The 17,832-nt window shown below is 41.2% G+C and overlaps 2 protein-coding genes across 2 annotated transcripts in view; one reads left to right on the forward strand and one right to left on the reverse strand.

The window, feature by feature from the left end:
- Window positions 1–17,832, forward strand: part of marchf4b (membrane associated ring-CH-type finger 4b) — a 176,653-nt gene that overhangs the window by 44,857 nt on the left and 113,964 nt on the right. The window lies entirely within an intron of this gene.
- LOC134017547 (pyridoxal kinase-like) lies at window positions 2,849–9,411 on the reverse strand. The gene is made up of 11 exons (XM_062457274.1): window positions 9,172–9,411; window positions 8,782–8,836; window positions 7,332–7,436; window positions 6,780–6,863; window positions 6,560–6,594; window positions 6,375–6,460; window positions 6,091–6,136; window positions 4,998–5,109; window positions 4,544–4,680; window positions 4,388–4,454; window positions 2,849–4,066 (listed from the first exon to the last, which is right to left on the reverse strand). Exons 1-11 carry the CDS (start codon window positions 9,250–9,252, stop codon window positions 3,954–3,956), a joined length of 921 nt encoding a protein of 306 aa, XP_062313258.1. The 5' UTR covers window positions 9,253–9,411; the 3' UTR covers window positions 2,849–3,953.

Genomic DNA, 17,832 nt, shown 5'->3' on the forward strand with positions numbered 1-17,832 from the left:
GCGACCTACGTAAGCAACACTTACTCTAGCTAACTGTACGTGTATCATAGCCAGAAGATCACCGGATCACTACAAACAAAAGGAGTGGAAGAACACAGGACATATTGTACAATAAAATGTTTTATTGAATGCAGTTGGTTGCCTTGTTTATTCTGTTCTATTTACCAAACTCCTTTCTTGTCTTAAATTGAGCAGTTTCTGGTGATAATGGTTAGATTCAACTTGCATCAAGTACTACAAATATAAGTGTTGTTAATGTGGTAGGCTAAATTGTAAGTGGGCTGATGAATAAAAAAACGTTTAACAAGACCCATTTACTTCAACCGTCTAAGGTTAAACGTTAAGTGGAACAATATAGTCCTCATTAGGCTACTGTTTGGTATGTACAGTATGGTACAGTACCGTTTGTACAGTATGGTAGCTAGCATAGCCATTTCTAGCTCTGCTTCACAATATTGCGTTATGTATAAGTTCATGTAATACATACATGTTAATAGTAAGTATCAGACATACATGATACAACACACCAGTAACCAATTGACATTATGTGTTAATATACCGAAAATGTCCGTGAATCGAGATGGTGCTGCCGTCTGTCCCGCCGAAAACCATTCAAACAGGTTGACAGCAGTGGGGGTTTTGTTTAACTACAGGGAGCTACCGGAACCACGTGATCACGTGTCGGCGAGATCAAAGCGTGTCGCAACTCTCTTTTTCTATGGCTCTGGGCACTTCACCCTACTTGCCTCGGGGAGAATGTCCCTGTACTTACTGTAAGTCGCTCTGGATAAGAGCGTCTGCTAAATGAATACATGTAAATGTAAGCGTGCTTTCCTGAAATAAGTCCACAAACAGGATAGGAAGACATCCGCCCTCTGCTGGTGAGTTAAAGTCATCACAGTCCTGTCCAATGGAATTCAGGTGCGTGGGGTTCTTAACATAACTAATTTATTTTCGCACGAGATGTAAAGTAAAATAAAAATGGGTATTATGTAAGGGTTGTCTAAAGAACACAACACTGTTTTGTGCAAGTGTAGCATTGTTGCCATGCAGACATTAAAAGCACATCTGCCTGAATTGTAGTTCTGTGGGATGGTGCTGTGGGCAGTCGGTAGAATGAATATCTTGGCCTGCTTGCTTATTTAGGTTAATGCAGGCTATCCATGCTGGGATTACTGATGACGATCTGAAGCAATGAAACCTGCCCGTCATCTCAACGTACTAGCCCAGACAAGCAGTACTTAACTCATATAAATCTAGTTATTTTCCTCCAATCAGTTAATTTTATCTGTCTCTTTTTTAACATACTGTACTGGCATTTAATTATGTGCTATTTGTGTGTGTGTGGCACAAAGCAATGAGATAAGAGGAAGGCAACTAGTTGTTTTGAAGACCCACAGTACAGGTCTTGGACGCTATGAATAAAGGACATGTTCTGCGTGTGAGCAATAAAAACAGTTATAGGACTCTTTAATACTGACACCTCTACAGGGAGACTTGGCAGTGTTTCAATAGTTCACTTGTCCTGGCCAACTTAGAGTTGACAACAATAATGTTTAATGTAACTGGCCCCTCTAACAGTACAACTGGCCCCACTCCAGCTTGGCCTCCCCAATTGAAATGGTGTACAACCCCCCCTGTGGTCATAGTCAGATTCCATGAGCCAGTAAGCACCACACCTAGTAATTTAAGTCCATAAGAATTTATACTCTGACCTGCCCTACCCACGCCCCTGAAAAGGTTTATTACATTATAATAATAATAAGACTTTATTTATATAGCACATTTCATACAAGAATTGCAGCTTAAGGTGCTTTACATAGAATCAATAAAAACAATAATACAAGTGATAAAAGTAATAATTAAAATAGCAAACAATAATATAACTAATAAAAGTAGTAAAACCCTTCTGAGATAAAATTAGTTAAATGCTTTGGTAAAAAGGTACGTTTTAAGCTGTCTAAAAATGTCTAGCGTGTTTGCTTCCCTAATATTTATGGGTAATTTGTTCCATAGTTTTGGGGCGTAATTGACATTACTAAGAGAAACTTTGGATCGTGATCATAAGACTGGGTCAATCTACCCCGTAGAAGGCTGTAATGGAAGAATTCAAGTGGCACTGTGTAGATCTGAATAGTCAAGATGGCAGTTTCAATACAATTTATTTAGTTTGTACAACTTAAGAATTAACAGAGTACTCTGGACCCGTCATAGCGAAAGACATGCAGATGTAATCTACAGGTCGTTCGAGATAGTGATGGAGAACAACCATAAAGCCCTGCCTTATATAAACTTAGAACATAGGATCTTCAAGATGTTCAATCAATCAATATAGCAGTCTCTGTGATTGGCCAGCACTACTCAGTGACAGTTTGACTCCAATCAAGTGTCCCACAGTTCTTTGATGTCCCAGCTCCTTCTCTAAATTAGGATAGTAAAGATACACTTAATGAAACACAAACAGGACACAGGACACAATCTCCTTGGCCAAAAGGTCAGAGCTGCTAGATCAACTGATCCATCTACACTTCTCCCTTTAGGCCACGGGAACTCAAGAATCCCCTCAACCTCCGTGCCTCTGGCTTCTTAGTTAGGCATCATAAAACAACACCATAAATACCTTAAGACCAACTGCTACATCCATTCTACAGAGTATGCATCCTACATTCACTGTCTATAACAAAGAAACTTATAGATCACTGCTTATAAAACACATACATTGTAACGATATTCCTATAAGTCCTAAAATTCCACCACAAGGCTAGACATGGAAGATGGAACGAAGAAGCCTACAACTCAGGACCTGGAAGAATACATGGTAACAAGGAAATAGGTGGAATGAAAAGAATAATATTTTATGATCAATCTTTATTTATTATCATTCCAGTTCAGAGCAGCAGGTTAAGGTTTGGCACTTAACGTTCTAACATGAGTAATGATCTACACAAAGGCATTTGACATCTAATGTTCCACTGGCCAACCCCACTAAGGTCATATTATGTGATTCTGTCGTACCTACATAAGCCTGTCCCACAGACATGATCATGGACACAAAACCATCTCATGAAAAGTAATCAATGATTAGAATTAATTAAAAAAGTGTATTCAAGATAACGTGCAAATATAGATCTCAGTTGAAATGTAAGACATTAATTACAGTAAATGTTAGAATATTTTAAGAAATGTAACATTTAAAGTACAGGGATAAAACACAATTAAGAACTGTTCACAAAATGAAAATTAAAACAATCGTGAAAATGTCTACAGACTATACTATGTGTAAGTATATTGTCGAAAATAAAATCAATTAAAATATATTTAATTTGAGAAATGTGCTCAGATTAGTACCCCATAAGATGTTTCATGATGACAACACAATTTGATACACTGTTCACTGCCAATGCATCTCATATTTAAACTGGCCACCTTAAAGTAGGGCTCTCCAACCCTGTTCCTGGAAAGATCTTGTTCCAACCCCTAGTAGCCAACCTGATTCAACTAGCTAATTATTAGAATCTGGTGTGCTAAATTAGGGGTTGAGTGAGCCCTTGGAGAGCCCCACCTTAAAGCAATAAAGACTTGCTATTCCAAACTGAAGCCCAATATCTTCACCCTTGTGGTTTCACAGATTTTCACACATACTTTTCACACACTCCTGATATTCCACTGACTCTTTGAGGCAGTCTTTGTTTTCAGTCTATTCTCTGTTCTTCGGCCCGACTAAGTTGGCTAATTGGGCTTCTAATTTTTAAAAGGCATGTGATTATGACTCGGGTTCCAACTCCAGGCACTGATATGGCAGTGACAAGATTGTGAGTAGGGAAACAACCCCCCCCCCAACATCAGTCATGATTACATTGTGCTCTCTAAGAAATCATATAAGGCAATTACACATGATAGTCCATAATAGTAAATCCTACATATTAGTGCAGGGTTGTCTATGGGCTGCGGTGTTATAAGATGGTGGCCTCAACAACAATGTCGGGCTTCTCAATGTCAGCCTTGCTCTGGACCATTCTCAGCTCCAGCTGGGCCGGACTGGGCCTTCTCCCAGGACCAGCCATCTCTGGAATGGGGGAAAGTGAGGAAGAGGGAAAAGGAGGATAGGCATGGAAGAAAGGATGGGAAGTAGGGGAAGAAGGTGGATTAGGAGTGGGAAGGTGGAGAAGAGGGAGAAGGTTGATGAGAGGGGGAGATGGATGGGGGGAGGTGGATGAGGAGGATATAGAGGGAAGGAAGAGTAGGAGGGGAATGGGATGGTGAGACCAACAAGAGACAGGTATGGATATGGACTTGAGCTGGACACTAACTGACTAGACAGGTACTAAAAAAACACATTGACGCACTCTCAAACATGCTTACATACACACACAATCCATAGCCTTACCTTTGGCGTAGGTAAAGGTCCTCTGAATGACATGATGCATGACTGAGACGGTCTTCTCACAGGCAGTCTGAGTGATGACAGGAAGGACAAGCAGCTTAGGAAGCTTTCTGCAACTCTGTTAACTAGCTAACTTATCTAAGGTCAGGGTTCACTCACCTTCAGGTCATTAGGGTGGTGGTGTGTCCAGGCCAGCAGCATGGCAGCAAACAGGTCTCCAGTCCCCACAAACACAGCATCCACCTTGGGGATCTCCACACGGATTTTCTGGGTGGATGAAGTCCCGTCTGGGTGCACTGGAAGGAGGTGACACGGTTAAGACCAGTCATGAGGATCACAGGGAACACAGACAAAGGTTATACATGAGTGAGAATATACAAAAAAAATGTTTTTATGTTGTTTTAAGTTACATTTTCACGTTAACGTGACGAGTAGTCAGTAGATCAGTGTTCCAGCAAACCCAGAGTGTATGCTCGTCACTGGGGTGTGGGCTATTTGAGCAGCTTAGCTTCAAAGAGTTACAGAAAGTTCTTGGGGGAATCATTATGTGGATGTTCTTCTACCTGATCAACAGCGCATGGGTTAGATAGCTTATGTCTGGCGGGGGCCCTACCCGTCTTCTGGCTCCCGAGGGCCACCAGAAAATGGTCCCCATGGTGGGAGGTCAGGTCTGTACTGGTCAGGACCACCGTGTCAGGGCCCATCTGGTGGAGCAGGTCCATCACCTGGGGTGGAGAGGGAGGTCTTTACCTTCATCACCATCATCATCAACAGCAGTATCATCCTCACTTATCCTCAACCCCTTTGTGAAGCGCATTGTATTGCATCCTGGTAAGAAATGAGCTATATAAATAAAGTTTGATTGATTGATTGCTCGATCAACACATTATCCATCTGGAGCCGAGTGCACCAGCTGGGCGTAAAAAAGTTGGTCTTAACTCCTACGTCGGTCTTAGCTACGTCCAACTTTGTGATTTGAATTTACACCAAGTGCACCAAGCTTGACAGACCACGGTCGTAGCTACGCCTGGTTTTAATATGCGCATCCTTGTGAAAATGCGAAAGCGTCGATCGTTGCCAAGCAACACATTTAAGAGCCTATCCAAAGCACACTCTAAACAAGCCATGGATTAAAAAAACAAAAGGAAAGAAAAATATATTTTACTGATAGAGAAATTAGAAAACGTGTAGTTGTTTACTCAGAATAGAAGTGTGCTCATGGGGAAATTTAATAATATCAACACAAACAAACAGAAACAATCAGCTTGGAAATCGATCACCAATAAAATTAACAGTGGATTTGTGCGATGACGGACAAATCTTTCTTGCCTTAATGCCCTTTCCATATGTTGCCTATAAACAAGACGCGCTGCATGTGCGATCAAACTGTTGTACATGATAATTACCATGGATATTAGTCCGATTTTCCAACTTACGCCTGCTCCCCACTAGGCGTAAAATGTACACCCAGGTGCAGCACATAAAGGGCTTAAGTCTAACTGGTGCACTAGTCGTAACTTTAAGTTAGTCTAAGCTGGTGCACTCGGCTCCTGGGTCCCATTCACTTGACACTCATTTTCAAAGACATTAAACTTATTAAGACTATTGTCAATGAAAAGGTGGACCTCTTTTTGAAAGTCTCAAATCCCATTTAGGGCCTGTGACTTTCGACCCAGATAGACTGAAGCAACAGTTTTGGAACCCACCTCGACCGCATCTTTCTGTGTGTGGATCTTTCTGCCAGTCAACAGCCTGAGAGACAGACTCTGAGAGGTTACACAATACACACACACACACACACACACACAATACAATACACACACATATCTATACAGTATATACACACACTACAATACACACAGTACACATGCCATCTTCTGATGTTTACAAATGCATAGTAGTCACATGACAATAGCAATTCAAGGTGACAATAAAAAGATAATTGAATCATGTTTAGTGCAGATAAGGGACTTAAATGAGGGTTTCTTACTCTGCCTCAAACTGGTTGGGGGTGAGGATGTCAGCCACAGAGACGACCTTCTCCCTGTAGATGGGCAGCAGGACCTCTGGGACATACTGGGGGGAGAAGAGGAGCGTGTTTAAACAAAGCACCTGGTTTGACAACGATTATAGAACAAGCAGTGTGTGCAAGTGGTGAGATGAAGGAAAGTTTACCATTGTACCCTGATCTCCCATCACTGGATCGCACACTACAGCAAAAAGAAGGATAGTAGATTTGATTCGATAAAACTGAATTGATCCCTGAGGGGAAAATTGCATCATCAGTGACAATGTACATATTCTGCGTGATTGCCTTCTGTAGAGGAAATTGTAATATTGTCCATAATACTGTTATAGTTAGTTGATGTTATCTCTCCACACTCTGGATACTCACCATACACCAGGCTAGGGTTGGTTTTTTTCAGCTCCTGAATGATGTCCACCACCATCTCCAGGAAGGAGGTGTCCCTGGTATACCCTTGGGGACCACAATTAATAAGAAACCACAACTCTGAGTATAGCCCATAGTGCTACCTGAATCAACATCACATACCAATGGGTAATTAATTACTATCTAACTGCCTGGTCTTTTAACCTGTAAACCATGTATTTAAGAAATGGCTATGCAGCGGAGTATTACTGTATTATAGTTACTGAAAATACAACTGTTTAGGCTCATCTTTTGTAAAGGTGAAAGGTCAAATTCAGAGACAAAGATAGGATTCAGGATTTCTTCAAAAGTAAAGTGGTTTCAAATTAAGACCTCCTTACAATGCTTTTGACTAACAGCACCATTCAATCACTAATCTACAGCAACCACGTGTCGGCATCACCTTAGGCTTATCAGCGGAAGCAAATCTTCCTCCTCAGCATGATGAGGTTGGTGGGTTTTTGTGAGCTGTGTTTGTGTGTATTCACACATCTGGGGTATGTGTCGGTGTCTTACCTGTGAGGACATAGTCATAGTGGTTGACGTTGTTGAGTTTGATTCCTTCATACAGAACATTCAGTTCTTCTGCTGCCAACACCTGGCCCTTCCAGTGGGCATAACCTAGGAAACAGACAGACGTAAAAGACAAAGTGGTAGTGAGACAAACTATCTGAAAGACTGACAACAACTGTGGGAGCAGTTTGCTCTCCTGGTCTGCATTCAAAGATACCCCGTAAACAGCTTCTCCATTTTAACCACAAACCAACAGCTGAGTAAGAAACAGGCCTAAAAGAGTTAATCTCTCAAGTCTGAATTTATTTATTCAACATGCCACCTGCAGAGCAAAAATAATACATTCAAGGGTTTAACCATCGAGAAATGTGAAGAATGTGCCTCTCCCTCATGAGCAGCTGAACAGTTTTGAGAGAAAAACAATCAAACATAAGCTGGGTCTAAAACCCAATGAACAGTTGGCCAGTATAAGAGAGTGGTTACAGTAATGGGTGAAGCAACCTAACATGAGAGGTAAGACATGTCCTAGTCATAGACAAAACTCTACAAGAAAGGGAAGCTGGCTATTAGAACCAGGGGTGTTGCCAAAGATTTCAGTCAGCGTGAATATTCTACTTGGTTGAATCTCTTAAAAATCTGCATTGTTCTACAGGCCCAACCAGAGTAGTTTTTCTGAATCCTCCCCCCTTCAACCTGGACACATGGTTAAGTGGACCCACCTTGGCCTGTAGCCAGAAACTCAGAGATGAAAGTGATGCGGAAGGTGGAAAAAAACTGGAAAAAAAAGTTTCTCAACTTATCTTTCCTGAACCGAAAAAAACATTATTTGCAGGAAACTTGAAAATGCTTCTACATGGATATGTCACACTAACCATTAGCTTTTACACTGATAGACTAAAAGAAAACAGCTATCCTCAACATGTGACATGCTCTTGAATAAACACAAGAGTGGTTTTGGAGATGCACAAAGGCCTGATTCTTCTCCAAAGTAACAAGGGAGGGTGACAGAGGGGTAAAGGTTTCTGAATTAATGAGGTGACGGGTGACGTAACAGACTACCCCATTACACAGTTTGGTTACTAAATGCATGCCCTGGGGTTTCAAGTAAATGGCTTGTGATTCTTAACTTCCATACTTTAAAAAAAAGTGACAGTTTATAAATGTCAACTGTGACTTTAATCGTTTACTTTGTAATATTCGGGCCCAACATTACCCAACCCATGGCTTTTCCTCGCACAAGCATGTTTTGTAGTGAAGAATTTCACTTTAACATATTTTAATCTGGCATTTATATAACTATTTCTACTGCTGATCTATTTTTTTTTAATCTCATATGGCGGTGAAATGTTGCTTTGAGTGACGACTGAGTGAGAAGCCTGTAGCCCTAAACATACGCGAATCATTGTGAAATATTTAATTAGACCAAGTAGATACTTGATGTGTGTCGTTTTACCTGTGTGATTGGAGAACTGCACAGAGTTGATGGAGTCCACCTCAAACCCCAACACCTGATACAGTTAATGAACAATAAAGTTGTTAGCATGTTCTAAGATCACTTCGATTTCTCTTTCCATTTGTCAGAATGATCAATTCAGTATGTAGGACTGCATTCAAAACGTGTGTTTAGGAATGTACAGTAAACATTAAAGGTAGAACGTGACGTGCCCAAAAGTGGCATGGCAGGATGCGGTTTACATGTGGTTTATGTACATGTTAGCCTACTACTCTGTTAGCCTTGAGCCTGTCCTGTACGTATACAGACTCATCAGTATATTCATTCTGAACTGTCAGCACAGCAGCTTACGAACTTGAATGGCTTGTTTTGTCAGTGCATAATTCTTACCTGCAATGGAAACGTAGCAGATTTATTCCCGACGTAACCCCTGACAACGTGACTCTGGATAGATAACACACGACACTCCATTTTCTATGATTATCCTGCGTTGCTATGACAGACGGTTCAATGTATCCAGTATGAATGAGTACGCTCGCGGACTGAGTGCACAAGCTCTCACATGCGGAAACTTGGGACGTGAGAAAAACTCCAGAAGCACTGAAGGGCACCGCTATTTCTAGAAGTCTCAGGCAATTGCACGGACACCTAACCAAAACGAAACCGCGCTATATTTAAACACCCAGTAAATCGATTCAATCAAAACACCTAGTTACAAAATAATAGATTATCAACTAGGCTAGGCCTACTTTCCGAACCAAAAAATCATTAGAAACAACTGTGTCGAAAAAGTATTTTTGGAAGCATTTTATTTGACATAACTTTAGTGACATCTGCCGATGAATTCGTGTATGGCGACTGTATCGACTGATTGAAGGGATGGAGCGATTGAAAGGATGAAATAACGACAATCTAAAATAAATTTAAACTTGTTAACAAATGTTTTCTCCAGGCATGGGCAGGATGCAAGATTTAAAGAAGCATGTTTTTGCCATGTCATCTGTGCTCAGGTTAAAGTCAGCAGGAATACCTGGAATATCGGCTCATGAAGCAAAATAGCACAACCTCTGGGCCCTGCTAGACTGCACGTCGGTTCACAGCGGGTGACCTGCACATATGTTCAACTGCCACTGGCGGTACGGTAAGTTTCCCGAGAGTGGCAGTTCTCCCCATATTAAACATTCTCTGATAGGGAGAACTGCCACTCTTGGGAAACTTCCGGGTTCTGAACTGGTTGCAGTTCCACTCTAGTTCCATATGAGGGCACTAACGAGCGAGTGCAGAATGAATGGGGGTCTGAGCTATACCCCTCAAAATCCAATTTTCTCAGGATATGTTTTGTCTAGTATTCTGAATTCGAAAGAAGATGCAAAAAAAATACACACTGCTGGGTGTTAGATTGTTTTAAAGTCGCCTTTCTGTTCTAAAAATACTTTTAAAATGTCAATGACGTCATACACATCGTACGACCAGAGATACTGCTTTACGGCAAGCTCTAGTCACTTCTTTTTTTCTCTCGAGGCATCGACAACACAGCTGACAGGTTAGGCTCTCCCTGTCAATACACATGCTAAGAGTATTGGCTGGCTAATGTTGTTGCTAATGCTTTGACATTCTGATTGATCCCGCTTCGGATGCCATCAAGCGGGATCTCTGGTCGTAGTCCTTCACCAACAAATCAGCATTCATTAGCAGAATGCTAGCGTGTTATGGGCAACAACGACTCACCCTGTAAGAAATCGAAAGGACAAAAGTACTCGTTCATTCAACTTTCCAGCTATAATTCATGTTGAACATGCAAAAACTACAATCAAATCTGAAATTTCTCCACGACAATCAGGCGAAAGAGACAAATGTAGCCGTGTAGTACGGTGGCCGATATGTGCAAATGCGCTGCAAATTAACCTTTTCATGTTCCTGTTAAATTTGCCTGAAAACGCCTAAACAGCATACCCAAAGTAAATTGGAAGCTGTTCTTGAACCATTTGGAGTACATGCATGTAAATGGTCTCTTTTTGAAGCTTGAACACAAGGAAAGTGAAAATGTCTATTTCCGCCTAGATTTTGTTTTGAAAACAGAGGCCTGAATAGGCCTAGAGGTGGTAGGTATTATCTGGAAGACTAAATTGGACCACAGGTTGAAGCCTTACCCAATTCAAATCAAAAGTCAAACATAATACCACAATATATTCATATTTGACACATGTTTTTATAAGAGTACATCCAGGAATTTTCTAAAAGGGTCTTTTGGAGACTCCAAAATGACCCTTTGTAACCAAGGTCAAGGTCAAATAAAAAGGTATTATTTTTCATAATTGTTATCTCTGGCCCATCTCTGGTACTTAGAAATATCATATATAATAGCTAAATCCCTAATTAGTAATACTGAAACACAAAAACTGAAGCATGAACACATTGGAGTGCTTTATCTGATTCCAAGGATTGGCGCACAAAGAACACTGATTCTGTCAACCATATTGCGCAATCGACTGTTATTTTGAAGGCTCCACAGACGCATACAAATGAGGTATTGGCATTTTCAGCTAGCTGTCAGCTACAAGGCTAACGAGCTAATTTCAGAGCCAGTCGAAGCCAGTTCGAGAAATTTGTTTAGAACGAGTGTGGGGGGGGGGGGGGGGCGGGGGGAGGGGCAGGACGCACAGACCTAGTTGGCTTTAGAGGGCTGTCAACGGGGCATGGAAGCTCCTATTGGGTCGAACAAGGTGTCAATCAAAAGGGGAGGGTTCAACGGACATTTTGAGACCTTCATTTTGTAAATACTCCGTTGATAAACCGGAGAAAATAACACTTTTATGTGAACAAGTTGTTTCTTCCGTCGGCTAACTTGCATAATGAAACAAAGGATAATGGCTATTCATGAACGTAAAACATTGTATTTGGACGAATTACTTTACATGGTTAGATACTTTGAACCCTTGGGACTTACGCAGATCAAGTTTTGATGGCATGATTTGCAACTTTTTTCTTTGGCATTGTTGAAGGAATGTTCACCGGAAAAAGACGTTGACTTTGCTTGCTATTGCGACTTGATCTTGAATTGGTGTATTTCAATGGAAGCACAAGAATCGTAGCTTTCCAACGATGTATAACATGTGTAGCGTCTAAAAAATATATTTGTTAGAATTTAGTGCGTCGTAACTGAGGGAGGGGGAGGCAGCATTTTTGTCTCGCGGGCGAAACAGGAGCGTAAACAGGTAAGAAAACACATGCAAATAGACATTAGAAAACATCTTCATGAATTTGACAACACATGCGCAGCATTCAGCAAACGCGCTGCAAATACACACAACACAACCAAATACATAAACGCGCTGCAAATACATAAATGCGTTCCAAAAACGAAAGCACACAAACCAAAAACGATGCAAATACATAAACGCGTTGCAAAAACGAAAGCACGCAAACCAAAAACGCTGCAAATACATAAACGCGTTGCAAAAACGAAAGCACGCAAACCAAAAACGCTGCAAATACATAAACGCGTTGCAAAAGCGAAAGCACGCAAACCAAAAACGCTGCATCCCGTTTTCACAACGGAAGTTGACCAGGGGGCTATTGCACAAAAGTAGAATAAAGATATCCAGGATAACTGAAAAAGCGCAGCTTGACTTAGTGTTATCCACTCATCGCGGCTGAATCGGTTGCACGTTTGCCAAGCCAGGATGAGAAGGTGGCGCTATGTCAATCCAGGTGTACATAGTTGGGATAAGTGCACCTTCACGGATTTCTTAAATAGACCATGGTATCGATCACAAATTCACTGATGCAGGAATGGAGAAGACGCGTGCAGCATATTTTTCACCCACTGAGCAGAAATTAATAATGGAGATGTATGAGGAGGTTAAGCATATTATTTGCAAAAAGGGGAATACGGCAGCCGTTATTAAACAGCGAGAACACGCCTGGCAGACAATCGCTGACCGACTGAATGCGTAAGTAGCCTATTTAAAAATATGTACTTACTAGGAAAGTTGTACACTCTGTTTTAATTGCTTTTAATATGCTTGTTTTATGTGTTGGTTTTATTGCTGTAGGCCTATCTGTGTATGTGCTGGTTTTACTGTAACGTCTCTTTGAGTAGCCTACCATGCAAAGCACTCTATAAATAAAATGTATTATTATTAAGCCTACTTTCCCTCAAAAGTGAGCAGGGAATTAATGTTCCTCGGGAAATTTACCCTAAAGACTAGGCCTAATTTCAAACCCTTACACCATGCGAGAATATGTTTCACAACCATATGCACAAATCTCTATAAGATTTGTCTAATTCTAAATATCTTTCTACAATTAATGTTCATACAGAACAAACATGACTGGACAGAAAAGATTAAAGACAAGTCAAGATTAAATATAAAAACATTTTGCAGTCTGGTAAGTGCCTTAACAGTTTGCAAATGGTATGTAGAAATTACTTATACTATGCCTGCTCACATATTTTATCTAAACTGATTTTAGCAGTTAAGAAGAAGGCTCATTTGTCTGGCACTGGGGGAGGGCCACCAGCTCCAGGCTTCACCCCAGCTGAGGAATTGGCCCTGGATTTAAATCAGGGAAGGCCAGTGATGGAAGGGATTGAGGGTGGGACAGCGACAGACTGTGTTCCACCTGCAGAAACTGCCCTCCTTATCCATGGTACATTTTCCAGTACTGCATATCAAACACAATTACCCATTTATACGGGCATATGTGGACTGTCTGACCTTGTTTTGCCTTGCAGTGTCCGGGGACACAGTTACACTCCTGCCACCAGGCGAAGATCCAGTGAGTATTATTCGTTAAAAGCACAAGGCTTGGCACATCCTGTCAATAAAAAGTCTATTCAATATGGCAGGGGGAAGGAACTTCTGCCATATGGGATGACGAGGAGACTGTGTCACTGGGTTCCAGAAGGCCTGAGGTATCATGTAAATCGTATGGAAATGCATATTTAGCCCCTAATGGATGAGAAGTCAGTTATATAGCACTCATAATATATATTTGTAACAGGATCCAGACGCAGTACAGCTTGACAGCCAGCCTGGCAACATAGTACGTATGGGCTAAAGGAAATCTAAATCATGCACAATTCCTGCTGTGCTAATCAATGAATGGTTTACAGACTTCACAAACTGTCAGATGTCTGTACACGCAGCATCTAAAAAAGCAAATCGAGCTGGCAGATGCAAAGATTGCTGTAAATAAGAGGCGTCTCCAGGATCTGGACCTTGATGTACAAATCAAGAACAAAAAACTAAGGAAACTGGATCTGGAGAAAAGAAACTAGAAAAATAAGTAAATGACTTCAATCCACACTTTTGCATATCGGTAAAACAATGTATTTATTTTGTCTCTCTCTCTTCCCAGCTTGCCTGAGAAGGACAAGAAAATAAAGTTTTTTATGTAAAATAATTAATATATTGGTCTCTGACTAGCCTGCCATTTATGTTATCTGGAAAGATTGCTGCATTGTCCCACTCAATCGCCGGTGCCAGTGCAGGACCCCTTTCTCTCCTCAGACAGGCAACATTATGTAGGACAGTGCAAGCTACAGTGATGTCACATGCCCTGTCTGGGGTGACCCCCAGGTGGTGGAGACACTGAAAACGTGACTTTAGAAGGCCAAATGCCATTTCAATTCGGCCCCTTGTTCTTGCATGGGCAAGATTGTACCCTTGCTGTGCTGCTGTCTGAGGGTCTGCTAGTGGAGTGAGAAGGTATGTCTCACAGGCATAACCCTTGTCTCCCAGAAGAACACCAGAGAATTCACCTGACAATACAAAATGTAATCATTACAACTACACAAGTTAAACCTTTGACACAATTGTGTTTATCAGTGAAATGTGTGTGGCATACCTTGTGACAGTTGCTGGGAAATGGTACTGGACCTGAGAACTCGGGAGTCATGGACAGACCCAGGCCACTTTGCCTCCACATTGGTGATCATGCAGGAAGCATCACAGATCATCTGAAACGATGCAATGTTGCCTATTCATTACACATTTAATGCACAGAATATTTGGCTAGTTGACAGTAATTACATAATTTTTACCTGAACATTGATACTGTGGAAGGATTTTCGATTGACATAATCTCCCTCATGGGCCCCTGAGGGGCTTTTAATTCGGATGTGTGTGCAGTCCAGCGCACCAATGACATTAGGGAAACCTGTAACACAAAATAGTCTGAGTATTTGGTGACTGTTCTAACGTAACGCTTTTTGTAATCTATAATTCATGTTACCTGCAATCTTGTGGAAATCCTCCTTGATGTAACACATTCTTCTGTGGCCAGGGAAGGTAATGAAGATGTGTGCCAAGGACTTCAGTGCCAAACACACACTTCTGACCGTACGGCAAATGGTACCTTTATTCAAGGTTTCGGCATCTCCCACAGCATATAAAAACATGCCGCTTGCGAAAAAGCGCCACACAGACCATCTGTGGGATGGTGAGAGCAAGGCTTCGCCCTGTGCGGTGCTGAATTTTGGGACCCACCAGTCTACACAAATAACGGATCCCATCTCCAGAAAACCTATACCTCTCATGCAGGTACTCGTCCGAAAAAGCCAAAGGGTCAGATCTATGGAAGGCCAAAAGGACAAGTATTAGGACGTCTCCGTGTGTCAACCACGCGTAATGGACGACTTCCATACAAAGTCGGCGTCTTTTTCGCCTCAAATTGAATCGTGTCACGTGACACGTTCAAAGCACGCGTTTATTTAGACGCGTGCTTTTAACGTGTCACAAAGCACGCGTCTAAATAAACGCGTGCTTTTTTGAGACGTGTCTATCAAACCACACGAAATTAACGCCTGGTTTGGCTCAATCAGCGTCTGGTTTTCCAAAATTAAAGTCTGCTTGCTTGAATCTCCGATGGGAAATTACGGCAACAATTGTAACATCTAATACGTAAGTAAAGTAGGTCTTAGAATGCTCGTGCGAGCTAGGCTACTATCAAATACAATGCTAGTTAGCTATTAGTATGAAGTTGGTGGTCACAATTGCAATACTCTATGATATAACAATTGGTGCAGAGACAAATAAATGCAGTAATATCAGGCTGGCTGGCTGGCTGTCTGTCTGGCTTGGAGCTTTGTGAACTTCCCTTGCACTGCGATTGCGTTGCCTCAGTATTGTGCGCAAATGCGCAAACTTAGTTGGTGGCAATATACAACTGTTGTTAGGCTAATCTTCAAGTCAAGTGTATTTTATTGTCATTTTCAATTGCATATGGTTGTACATAATAAAAACGAAACAGAGTTTCAAGTTCAAGTCTTTTAATGTCAGATGCACAGACCAACACAGGGTCAGACTGTGCACTGAAATTCTTAGGACAAGACAACGCAAAGCAACCTGGCATAACATGACATATAAGTACTCAGAACAAGTGTACACCTATGACAAGCTAACATATAATAAACCTCCTAAATAAATACAAAATAAACACTAAACCTATTCCCCCAGGACCATGATGCCATATAAAACAACATATAACAGTAATTGGTGCCAGTGCAAACGTATGTAGCCTACAGTTACAGGACAGTATGTTCAGTGACAGGACAATATGTACAGTGATTGGAGGTAGCAGTTATGAAGTGATAGGTTCTCGTGCCAATATATTGTGATGCCAATTTGTTGAGCGGTCATCTTCCTTGTATAGACCTAGAAAAATGAAATACACAGCCAAGGTGACAGAAATAAAGGTTCATCGGCTGTCCTTCACATTCACACACTGTTGTCTTTATACTTAACAGATCATCTATGATGTCCCAAAGGCCCAACTCCTTCTCAGGTCACCTTCTGGCAGCAACCATGCAGCTGGATTTCACTGTGCAACCAGGCCTACCCAAGCTGCTGCTGCTGGGCCCAGGGTTGATTGTAATGGCACACTGGGACTTGCAGATGACCTGAAATACATATTTTTCTTTCTGCTGTGTAAGATGTAGGCCTACTGCTTTTAACTTGAGTCGAACGCTATTAAACCCTCCCATGGTCAGCAAACACTAGCCATTGCTCTACTTCAGAAGGGATACTTATAATACAGCGCAATATTGTGAAGCAGAGCTAGAAATGGCTATGCTAGCTACCATACTGTACTGTACCATACTGTACATACCACACAGTAGCCTAATGAGGACTATATTGTTCCACTTAACGTTTAACCTTCGACTGTTGAAGTAAATGGGACTTGTTAAACGTTTTTTTATTCATCAGCCCACTTACAATTTACCACATTAACAACACTTAGCCTATATTTGTAGTAGTTGATGCAAGTTGAATCTAACCATTATCACCAGCAACTGCTCAATTTAAGACAAGAAAGGAGTTTGGTAAATAGAACAGAATAAACAAGGCAACCAACTGCATTCAATAAAACATTTTATTTTACAATATGTCCAGTGTTCTTCCACTCCTTTTGTTTGTAGTGATCCGGTGATCTTCTGGCTATGATACATGTACAGCTAGCTAGAGTAAAAGTGTTGCTTACGTAGAACTACAGTCTAGCTCCAACTGCATTTAGAATCTAACAAGCTTACGATAAACTTTAAAGCTAGCTATATGAAATACGCTATATGAAATACTACTAATAACAATTGATATGTGGTGATAAAAATATGAAAAAATGAAGGATTTTAATCAATTTACCAGCTAACTTGCTTCGGAGACACTGAAAATGAATGGGATTGAACGGTGGAAAATGCAATGTTTGGAACTACAGGTCGCAAGTGACACGCTTTACTCTCTTTTTCTATGGCTCTGGTAGGCACTAGGCAGCGAGGGGCGGAGCTTCAGCTCCTTTAGGCGACACGCCCCCCCAGTTTCAAGAAGAGAAGACAGCTGATTTTTTCACGATTTCAAAGCCTAATTTAACATACTTGTCGGTGTTATTTTTTCATTCGAATTTGGATGGGTAGTTAATAACAAATTATTCTGTGGTGTGGCGAACTTAAAACTCGTTTCCAGGTCCACTTTACAGGATGTTTAACTCTATGGGCTTAAGAATCAGAATTCGGTTTATTTGCCATGTATGTTATACAAACACGGAATTTAC

The sequence above is a fragment of the Osmerus eperlanus genome, chromosome 3, assembly GCF_963692335.1.
Source record: "Osmerus eperlanus chromosome 3, fOsmEpe2.1, whole genome shotgun sequence".
Classification (NCBI taxonomy): domain Eukaryota; kingdom Metazoa; phylum Chordata; class Actinopteri; order Osmeriformes; family Osmeridae; genus Osmerus; species Osmerus eperlanus.

What these genes read in the sequence shown, in the direction of transcription:
- LOC134017547 (XM_062457274.1), bottom strand. Translation starts at nt 9,252, where the DNA reads ATGGAGTGTCGTGTGTTATCTATCCAGAGTCACGTTGTCAGGGGTTAC. An exon ending in TGGGAGATCAGGGTACAATG is followed by an intron (nt 6,461 to 6,559) that starts GTAAACTTTCCT and finishes TTCTCCCCCCAG; the next exon opens with TATGTCCCAGAGGTCCTGCT. An exon ending in CCCAACCAGTTTGAGGCAGA is followed by an intron (nt 6,137 to 6,374) that starts GTAAGAAACCCT and finishes TCTGTCTCTCAG; the next exon opens with GCTGTTGACTGGCAGAAAGA.